General features: G+C 37.7%; 1 protein-coding gene across 13 annotated transcripts in view; it reads left to right on the forward strand.

Annotated features, from left to right (window-relative positions):
• LOC107196801 (zinc finger protein 239-like) overlaps positions 1-10,846 on the forward strand; it is a 40,213-nt gene extending 29,367 nt beyond the window's left edge. For 3 of the 13 annotated variants that reach the window (XM_049466157.1, XM_049466158.1, XM_049466159.1), the window contains exon 2: positions 8,929-10,846. In XM_049466157.1, coding sequence (XP_049322114.1) covers positions 9,123-10,124 — 1,002 coding nt within the window. In that variant the 5' untranslated portion in view covers positions 8,929-9,122 and the 3' untranslated portion in view covers positions 10,125-10,846. Of the gene's footprint in view, positions 1-204; positions 988-3,887; positions 5,735-6,146; positions 6,701-7,375; positions 7,545-8,928 lie in introns of those variants that run through there. The other 10 variants (XM_022676312.2, XM_007230998.4, XM_007230999.4 and 7 more) reach the window with 7 other exon arrangements.
• Positions 10,847-11,285: the final 439 nt, after the last annotated feature.

The raw sequence follows: 11,285 nt of genomic DNA on the forward strand, positions 1-11,285 counted from the left end.
CGCTGAATAGTTAAATGATGCACAGTAGCACCATCTGCAGCAAGATGATGTACGTCTTTGGAGCTGGTCTGTGGAAGCCCATTCCCACCACCTAAAAAAAATAAATGTCAAAATAACATGTATGTAAATATTATGTAAAATAGTATGTCAAAATATTGAGATAACAGTTTACATAATAATAATAATAATAATAATAATAATAATAATAATAATAATAATAATAATAAAGGGTTTATTTAGTTTTTTTTTAGGTGGTGGGAATGGGCTTCCATAGCTAACAGATGATCAGCCTTATAACTTTGCCATTTTTTATTCCTATTTTGACTTTGCACTGTTGCAAAGCTCCGCTTTTATTTTGACAGCTATTTGCCTGCTGGAACACTTCCGGATTTTCAGAGCTGCAGGCCGCTAGAGGGAACCCCCGAGGGAGTTCAAAATGAATAGGACGGAATGGAAGTAAACGGCTAAAAATACTTATTAAAATAGTAACTTACTACTTGCTCAGGATATTCCTTTACTTTTAGACAGTCGAATAATGATATTTGCTAAAATATAAGAACCCAGACCTATATTTGTCCATTTTCTTTAGTAAACAGGTTTTAGGCAGTAAAGGCTCTGCAGTACTGAGGAGCTGATGCTGGAGTTACAGGCAGAGCATTGGGTTTAAAAGGTTTATAACTGGAGTTTAAATTATTTTAAAATTATTTTTGCGGGGCTGAATCAGTTGATATTGTTCAGAGTAAAAATTATATAACATTTATAAACTCTGATTTTGCTCAATTGCTCCGTATGATCCTATTCATTCAGGACTCGCCCTCTGGCGGTCAAACAAACCCGGATAAGAGACTGAAGTGGGTACTCTCTCCTCTTTATTAGAGAGTCTCTGGTATCGGGTATTAGGAGGTCCACAGCTGGAGTGTTTTGGAGTATTTTGGGGTGTTTTTGTTCCTCATCTGTGGAGGATCAGGATCAGCTGAACTGTAGAAGGTATGGAGAAGTTCCACTCTTCAACACGCTGTTCTACATTTACTCCTAGACTCACAGAAACTACATCTATATCAGAAGCTGCAGCATTTAAACAGCACAGGAGCAGCAGATTATTCTACCAGGAGCTCATAGTTATCCCTGATCAGCGGTCTGAGACCTACAACCTCCCTGTTTATATTTTAAACATTTAATAATTGGTAATTGTTTTGTTGCATTCATTTGTGTAAGTTTGATGATGGAAAAACATCCAGTGCCTATTAGCCACCGGTTAATGATGAAATTCTGACATTTACTCAACGTTTATCTAAAGATTTTGAATGGTTGGAGCTTCTACACTTAATGCTTAATGCCCACAAATAATTAAATAGTAATATTAGTATTTTTACACTAAGCTAGAAGAATAACAACAAACAGGGTAGATAGTTCTGAAAAAAATAAGAGACCCCTTTAGTTTCTGAATCAGTTTATCTGATTTTGCAATTTATAGGTATATGTTTAATAATTAAATTAACATTGTAGTTTTATTCTTTAAACTACACACATTTCTCCCAAATTCCAAAAAAAATATTGTCATTTAGAGCATTTATCTAAGATAATAATAATAATAAAAAAGATGCAGAGCTTTAGTAGTAATGCAAAGAAAACAAGTTCATATTCATAAAGTTTTAAGACTTCAGAAATTAATATTTGGTGGAATAACACTGGTTTTTAATCACAGTTTTCATGCATCTTGGCATGTTCTCCTCCCACAGTCTATATCTCCACCAGTCTTACACAATGCTTTTGGATAACTTTATGCCACTCCTGGTGCAAAAATATAAGCAGTTCAGCTTGGTTTAAAATCAAAGAAACTCAAAACTTTAACGTGCCATCAGCTGTGTGTGTGCGCGCGTACATGCGCGCGCGCGCGAGAGAGAGAGAGAGAGAGAGAGAGAGCGTTTACATAACCAGGCTAATCTGGGCTCAATGTGATTTTTTTCATAGCTGTAAGAACGTGCCAAATTAATTTTTTTATCAGGTCTAAGCCACTTCCATATATGGTCCTAAATCGGATACTATCTGATCCATGGACTTGTGACATGACATATGAATGGTCAAATCAGAATTCATGCGTCTTTTTGCTTTTATGCATGCGCTACATGCTTACCCACACATCTCTTGCTGTTGCTTACAGCTATAGCTACAAAAACAGCAAAAGCAAACCGCATATCCTTTTTTCACCTCCTCAACCTGAGCGTGAACTTCAGGCCAGCTGTTCGTTCTCCCTTCCAGCAAAAGATGCTTCACATACGATCTGCTAATGCGTCCATTTCCCTTTATAAAGCTCTCAAATATGACGTTTTTTCACTGACTAGCTACCTTACTAGTTCAATGACTAGGTAACTAGCTAACTCACTTGTTTACTGATTAGGTAACTAGCGAACTCACTATCTAGGTAACCCACTAGTTCAATGACTAGGTAACTAGCTAACTCTAACTAGTTGACTCATTAGCTCAGTGACTAGGTAACTAGGTAACTCACTAGCATACTGACTAGGTTATTCACTAGTTCACTGACTAGGTAACTAAATAACTGGAGATTCAAAGCCCCGCCCACCCGTGAAAACTGTGCAAAAACTCAGAAGCAAAAAGCAAGAGATTCCAAAAGCAAAAGTCTTTAGGAGAAAAATCCAACAAACTTCACAGAAAATTCACAAAAATACACAAACAAAAGCAATGACTGACAAAATCCAAACTGAAATAGTTTTCAAATAACTGCAAAAGATAATAAAGTAACCAAGTATATTCAACAATATATATTTACTTTTTATTTTTGAATTTGCAACCCATTTTTTTTTACCTTTTGATTTTAATTTTTATTTAATGTAAAACTTTTGGCACAATAGTCCATAGATACGGACGCCTCCAACCTTGCTTAAATGTATGCTTGTTTTCACGGCAAGTATTTCTTTATAAATCACAGTTCTTGCGTGAGATGTTGCGCACGCACATTTCGGGGCTTTTTTTATATGTATGCACCCTTTATAAATGAGGCTCCAGGACTGTAGAAACTGTACACACTGCTATTGATATTGGACCTGTTAAATTAGGTAATGTTTATTAACTTTAGCTTATTTACTTTATATTATTTACCTTAAAATTTTATATTCTAGTACCCAGTTTATCTGATCAGTTCTCTATTACATTAAGTCAGGTCTGCTGGTGTAATTTAACAGATCTATGCAATGGCAGGAATGTATTAATAATACACTCACCCATGAGTGGAGAGTAATTTATTGTCATGAGGAATTGTAAAGGATTTGGATAATTATCCTTGGTTATTACACATGAAAACATTTCTTTATGATATAAAGCATGTAAAACATTAAGAAGGGAACTTAGCTTTTTCTGTTGGTGTCCTCATCATTAGCTTTTTTGTGCTCCAGGTCAAATGTAATATGTTTAAAAACGATGAAGAAATGAGGAATTTTAATAAATTGTTCTCATTGATAAACAAGTAACATAATTGTGAAATCCAAATCAGCTTAACTGGCAGACTATCCTTTCACAGCAGTAAAAGATATAGATATACAGATATACTTCATTACAAATAATTATGAGAAATTGTTTGTTTGGAAATTGAGGTATTGTAATAGTATAACACATGATTTGGTTAAAATAGTAAAATATGGTACAGTATGAATATCATGGAAAATAAGTGAAATTTATGGTAAAGTGAGCTGTAGTTCTAGTACATTGTATACAGTATAGTACAGCAGCAGTGTTTATAATGCCTTTTATAATAATATGAATGTGTCTCAATAGCTTTGTCCATATAACAAAATTGACTACAGAATTTTCAGTTAAACAACCTGTATTGGTTGCATTTTATGTTATTGTTTTTTTTCTCCCTCTTACAGAATGATTCCCAATTTTTCCAAGTCCTGCTTGTCCTGCCTCTAGTATTGACTTTCCTACCTAAAAGAAGTTTATCTCTACAAACATCCAATCAGGAGATTTCAGAAAGATCAATGTTAAACTGCTGAGAGGTTAAGAACGAGGCAACCAGAACAATCTCCAGGACCTGCAGAAGATCACACACAGACCAATGATGTCAAGTCCACTCAAGGAGAAAACTCACCACTGTATCGACTGTGGAAAGAGTTTCTTTAAAGAGAGTAGTCTCAAAACACACCAGCGCATTCACACAGGAGAGAAACCATATCACTGCACAGAGTGTGGAAAGAATTTTCATCAACTGGGTGATCTCAACAGGCACCGGCGCATTCACACAGGAGAAAAACCCTATCACTGCTCAGAATGTGAGAAAAGTTTTACCCAGCTGAATCATCTTAACACACACCTGCTCATTCACACAGGAGAGAAACCACATCAGTGTTCAGACTGCGGGAAGAGTTTTAATCAACTGTGTATTCTCAGAAAACACCAGCGTATTCACACAGGAGAGAAACCGTATCCCTGCTCATACTGTGGGAAGAGTTTTACTCAACTGAGTACTCTCAACACCCACCAGCGCACTCACACAGGGGAGAAACCGTATCACTGTTCAGACTGCGGGAACAGTTTTACTCGACTGAGTCATCTCATCAGACACCAGCGCACTCACACAGGCGTGAAACCATATTACTGTTCAGACTGCGGGAAGAGTTTTAATCAACAGACTACTTTCACCATACACCAGCGCCTTCACACAGGCATGAAACCATATTACTGTTCAGATTGTGGAAAGAGTTTTAATCAACTGGTTCAACTCCACATACACCAGCGCATTCATACAGGAGAGAAACCGTATCACTGCACAGACTGTGGGAAGAATTTTACTCATCAGAGTAGTCTCAATTCACATCAGCACACTCACACAGGCTTTAAACCATATTACTGTTCAGACTGTGGGAAGTCCTATAGGTATTTAGAAACTTTTAAGAAACACAAGTGCATGAAGAGCAGTCCTGAAAAAAAGCAATAACACTCCTTTTACCATTCAAGGTCCCAAAGCAGACCCTGAAGTAAACTGGGCCCAAAACACCCTTATTATGGATGGTTTCATCAATGTATACACTTAAATGAAATTATTATCTTTAATTTGTAATCTCTCAAGATGTGTCAGAGTTGCACAGTTGAGATGTTCTGCTGAAGGCCTTTATCAGTGTACTTTTGCTGCGTTAGTTAGAACTGAGTATGAAAATGAGTTCGGTTGGAAGAGTATGTATAAACTATGGTCAACAAACTATCTGGGCATGCCTATAAAATCAGTGTATCATTTGTTCTTTTGTTATTCAGTTGAGAATCCAAAATTCATTAAAAAGCAAAATAATACCAAAGAATAAATAACGGTTTGTTTTTTATTTTTTTTTATTTGATGATCCAAACAAAAATGGGAAATAAAAAAAACTGGAGCCGACCTTGATAAAAAAAAATTCACCAGCGTCTTATTCGGATTTCAGTTCCACCTTAAATGCTTACTGCAGTAACACACAGTCAGTTATTCCTTATTAGTAAAAGGTTTATTTCCTTTTTTTCATGACTGTAATTGACTGTATTTATCAATATTTTTTTTTCACAAAACTCAAACTACAATTCAGTGGAAAACCCCCTTGAAGTAACGCAAGCACTCCTCCGTTGCTGCGGGGGAGCCGAAAGCTAGGCTACTGGTAGCGATGCCACCACGTCAAAATCTGGACAGTGTATTATTTAACTGTAACAACAGAACATTAATAAGCTGCAGGTTAGAAATGGAGATAACCTACAGTGATCACAGCAGCCCTGTAAAAGCTCATGAGAGGAAAATGCTTTTTTTAAATTAAGAATTGCCAAACGAGGTCTTATTTCTCATCGACAAGTTACAATCAGGTATATATATATTGGTAGCATAAACCATATTTTTGAATGTGGCATGATTTATTTAATTCCGGCCTTTTCTAATTCCTATATTTTCTAATTTAACTTTGCACTTTTTAATTTCTATTTAGACTTTGTATCTTTTTGTAACTCTGCTTTTATTTTGACAGCTATTTGCCAGCTGGAACACTTCCGGAGCTCCAGAGCTCCACAGTAGCAGCAGAGCGGGTTTATGGAGAGTCTGTACTGTACTGTACCGCCTCCTCTCTCCGCCGCTTTAACCAGAATATTACTGCAGGCCGCTAGAGGGAGCCCGCCAGGGAGTCCAAAATGACGGAGGGAATGGAAGTAAACGGCTAAAAATACTTATTAAAATAGTAACTTATTACTCGCTCAGGATATTCCTTTAAATTTTGCTAAAATATACGAACCCAGACCTACATTTGTCCATTTTGCTACAGTAAACAGGTTTTAGGCAGTAAAGGCTCTGCAGTACTGAGGAGTTACAGGCAGAGCACTGGGTTTAAAAGGTTTATAACTGGAGTTTAAATTATTTTTAAATTATTTTTGCGGGGCTGAATCAATTGATTTTGTTCTCTGTTGAGAAAATCAGTACATTTTTCAGAGTAAAAATTATATAACATTTATAAACTCTGATTTTGCTCAATTGCTCCGTATGATCCCATTCATGCAGGAAGCGCCCTCTGGCGGTCAAACAAACCCGGATAAGAGACTGAAGTGGGTACTCTCTCCTCTTTATTAGAGAGTCTCTGGTATCGGGTATCAGGAGGTCTACAGCTGGAGTGTTTTGGAGTATTTTGGGGTGTTTTTGTTCCTCATCTGTGGAGGATCAGGATCAGCTGAACTGTAGAAGGTATGGAGAAGTTCCACTCTTCAACACGCTGTTCTACATTTACTCCTAGACTCACAGAAACTACATCTACATCAGAAGCTGCAGCATTTAAACAGCACAGGAGCAGCAGATTATTCTACCAGGAGCTCATAGTTATCCCTGATCAGCGGTCTGAGACCTACAACCTCCCCGTTTATATTTTAAACATTTAATAAACGGTAATTGTTTTGTTGCATTAATTTGTGTAAGGTTGATGATGGAAAAACAACCTTTATTATCCTATTAGCCAGCGGTTAATGATGAAATTCTGACATTTACTCAACGTTTATCTAAAGATTTTAAATGGTTGGAGCTTCTACACTTAATGCTTAGTGCCCACAAATAATCAAATAATAATAATATTTTTACACTAAGCTAGAAGTATAACAAGAAATAAGGTATTACAGCTCTGGGAAAATAAGAGAGCACTTCAGTTTCTGAATAAGTTTCTCTAATTTTGCAATTTATAGGTATATGTTTGAGTAAAATGAACATTGTTGTTTTATTCCATAAGTAACAGGCAGTTTTCAGACCTAAAACAATGCAAAGAAAACAAGTTCATATTATAAAGGTTTAAGAGTTCAGAAGTCTAAATTTGTTTAAACTCTGTTTTTTAACCACCGTTTTTATGCATCTTGGCATGTTCTCTTCCACCAGTCTCAGCAGCAGTAAGAGCAAACACTGTCCCTGTCCTGTTGCTACTGTCCCGCGACACTCACCTACTGTCCCGCGACACTCTCCTACTGTCTCGGGACACTCTCCTACTGTCTCGGGACACTCTCCAATTTCTCCGCTCCAGCTGCGATTCAGGAGATAAAAACACTGGGTAAACTTTATCTACCACCCTGCAGAGTTCACCTCCCGCTTTAATCCCACACACCTGATCCAAGTAATTAAAGCCTTCAGAAACACAAGAACTTTCTAGACTGTAGCGTTTTAGATCTGAAATCTCCAGGGTGGAAGCTCTCCAGGACCAGGAATGAGAAATCCTGGTGTAGACAGCTGATTTGATACCAATTGATTTAGAGCGATATAGATGATCTCTTAAAAATATTATTTTATAATTCTGTTAATCACAACAATATTCTGTGACTAATCATAATTAAAATCATGATTTATTTTTTAGGCATATCTCAGGGTCGTTTTAATGATTTTTAAATTAGAATATTTTCATTTGCTAAGTTTAACTAATAGCTTTAATATAGGAAAGGAATGCTAGTGTAGTTGCATATCCTACTTTCAAGAACCTGGAAACATGCCATCAGGTTTGTGTGTGTGTGTGTGTGTGAGAGAGAGAGAGAGAAAGTGTCTAAGGCTGCGTTCACACTACCAGGCTGAAACGACTCAAATCAGATTTTTTGCTTAACGGAACTCCGATCTGATTTTTTTTCATGGCTGTGTGAACGTGCCAAATCCGATTTTTTTCAAATCAGGTCTGAGCCACTTTCATATGTGGTCCTAAATGGAATACGTATCCGATCTATGGACATGTTCCATGAATGTGAATAGTCAAATCGAAATTCATGCATCTTTTTGCTTTTACGCATGCGCTAAGCAAGCCGCCAGGCCTTTTTCTCCTCCGCGACCTGAGCATGTACTTCAGACCAGCTGTTTGTTCTCCACTCACCCGAAACGTACGAGCTGTTAACGCAGCCATTTCCATTTGTAAAGCTACGAGTCGTCTTTCAAATATATAGTTTTTTGTTGTTGGTGAAGAAGGCGACGTAAATACACGTATCAATGTTGCGTGTGAGGAGCTTTAGGGACTGATTTGTTCATTCATCAACATAGTTTGAGAGACTTCAGCACAGCGGCATAGATCCAGATAGCTTGCTGGATTAGCGTTATTGTTAACTGGGCAAAAAGCGTGAGCAGCCACAAGCACCATCACACAGACAAACTCATAATTTCCATCATTAATAACATATCTGACTGAAGTGCAAAGCTAGAAAAAAAAGAATAAAATAAAAATCAGTAGGCCCCAATCATTGCATGGACCCCAAGGCTTAAGCCAAGGGTAGCCTGTGCTTTATCTGCCCCTGCAGAGCGATTATTACAAGCAAGTTTACAGGTCAGATGAGGACTGTAGAAACTTTACACACTGCTGGATACTGGGCAATGTTAAATTAATTAATGTTTGCAATGTTAGCTTATTTCAGTTAAACAACCTGTATTTGATGCATTTCACATTGTTGTTTTTTCTCTTACAGAATGATTCCCATCTAGTTCCAAGCCTTGTCCTGCTTCTAGTATTGGCTTTGCTACCTGGAAGAAGTTTATCTCTACAAACATCTAATCAGGAGATTTCACAAAGATCAATGTTAAGCTGCTAAAAGGTTAAGCACAAGGCAACCACAACAATCTCCAGGACCTGCAGAAGTACCTTGGTACATCACACAGACCAATGATGTCAAGTCCACTCAAGGAGAAAACTCACCACTGTATCGACTGTGGAAAGAGTTTTGTTAAAGAGTGTAATCTCAAAACACACCAGCGCATTCACACAGGAGAGAAACCATATCACTGCACAGAGTGTGGAAAGAATTTTCATCAACTGGGTGATCTCAACAGACACCGGCGCATTCACACAGGAGAAAAACCCTATCAGTGTTCAGACTGCGGGAAGAGTTTTACCCAGCTGAATCATCTTAACACACACCTGCTCATTCACACAGGAGACAAACCATATCAGTGTTCAGACTGCGGGAAGAGTTTTAATCAACTGTGTATTCTCAGAAGACACCAGCAAATTCACACAGGAGAGAAACCGTATCCCTGCTCATACTGTGGGAAGAGTTTTACTCAACTGAGTACTCTCAACACCCACCAGCGCACTCACACAGGAGAGAAACCGTATCACTGTTCAGACTGCGGGAAGAGTTTTACTCGACTGGTCCATCTTAACAGACACCAGCGCACTCACACAGGAGAGAAACCGTATCACTGTTCAGACTGCGGGAAGAGTTTTACTCGACTGGTCCATCTTAACAGACACCAGCGCACTCACACAGGCGTGAAACCATATTACTGTTCAGACTGTGGGAAGAGTTTTAATCAACAGACTACTTTCACCATACACCAGCGCCTTCACACAGGCATGAAACCATATTACTGTTCAGACTGTGGAAAGAGTTTTAATCAACTGATTCAACTCCACATACACCAGCGCATTCATACAGGAGAGAAACCGTTTCACTGCACAGACTGTGGGAAGAATTTTACTCGTCAGAGTAGTCTCAATTCACATCAGCACACTCACACAGGAGAGAAACCGTATCACTGTTCAGACTGTGGAAAGAGCTATAGGTATTCAGAAACATTAAGGAAACACAAGTGCACTAAGAGCAGTCATGGAAATAAATACAATAACACACCCAGGTGCCATACAGATTCTAAAGTAAACTGAAGACACCCTCCCACCAACACTCTTATTATGGATTGTTTCACAAATATATAAACATGGTTTATTCATTATCTTTATTATGTAATCTCTTTAGCTGTGTCACAGTTGCACAAGGCCGTGGATTTTTATTTTTTGTTTTGAGTTTGTTTATAAGACTGTTCTCATACAGAGTTCCCCAATGGTGGAACAAACTACCTTCCACTACCAGATCAGGAGAATCTCTCGCTATCTTTAAGAGACTCCTGAAGACAGAGCTCTTCAAAGAGCACTTACTCTCCTAACACCTCTAACACACTAACTACTTCTAACCCCATTTCCTTCTTCCCCTCCTTCACTTCTCTATCCCTTTATTTCCCTTCGACCTCCTTTAAGCCCTATCTAAAAATGGTTTATCTTAATTCCTATTTCTTTTGTACTTCACTATTGTAAGTCGCTTTGGACAAAAGCGTCTGCCAAATGTAATGTAATGTAATGTAATGTAATAAGGGGACTGAAGAAGAGTATACAGGAACTATGGGAAACCAGACGGTGCCATGGTTGGAAATCTGTAAATGTAATGGCAATTCAGAAGCCAATGTATTCTGTTCTTTGATTTACATGTAATTTAAATAAATGTTACCTTTATACAAAAAGTGTACCAAATACTATATACGTAATTGCTTTCAACAACTCCCAGTGCTTTTGGTGTTCTCTCTCTCTCTCTCTCTCTCTCTCTCACTCTCTCTCTCGTAAATGTGTAGACCTGTCAACATGATACGCTTTTACTGTATTTTGTTACTTATTTTTCTTTTGATGTAAAAAGAAACAATGTAAAAATATATATAAAGTAAAATATACAATTTTTTATTTTAAACTTATTTTTAAATCATTATTGCTTCTCTTTTTGAGATTTAAACAGAACTGGGACTGGGAGTTTTACACACTAAGCACAAATATACATGCCACACTTGGTTGAGCTCTCGTTTTTCATGAGCTGAACCCATGCAAGATCTAAGATTTCCCTATGTAAACAAAAGGCATTTTTCTCTCAAATTTTGTTCACAATTGGGGCTAAATCTGTGTCTAGTGAGGAGTTCTCCTTTGCTGAGATGAACCATCCTCCAGTCACAGGTGTGGCCCTGCAGGCACATACCGTAAGAATCTGAGGGGTTCAGAAAACCAGTA

This window comes from Astyanax mexicanus, chromosome 17, assembly GCF_023375975.1.
Source record: "Astyanax mexicanus isolate ESR-SI-001 chromosome 17, AstMex3_surface, whole genome shotgun sequence".
NCBI classification, from domain to species: domain Eukaryota; kingdom Metazoa; phylum Chordata; class Actinopteri; order Characiformes; family Acestrorhamphidae; genus Astyanax; species Astyanax mexicanus.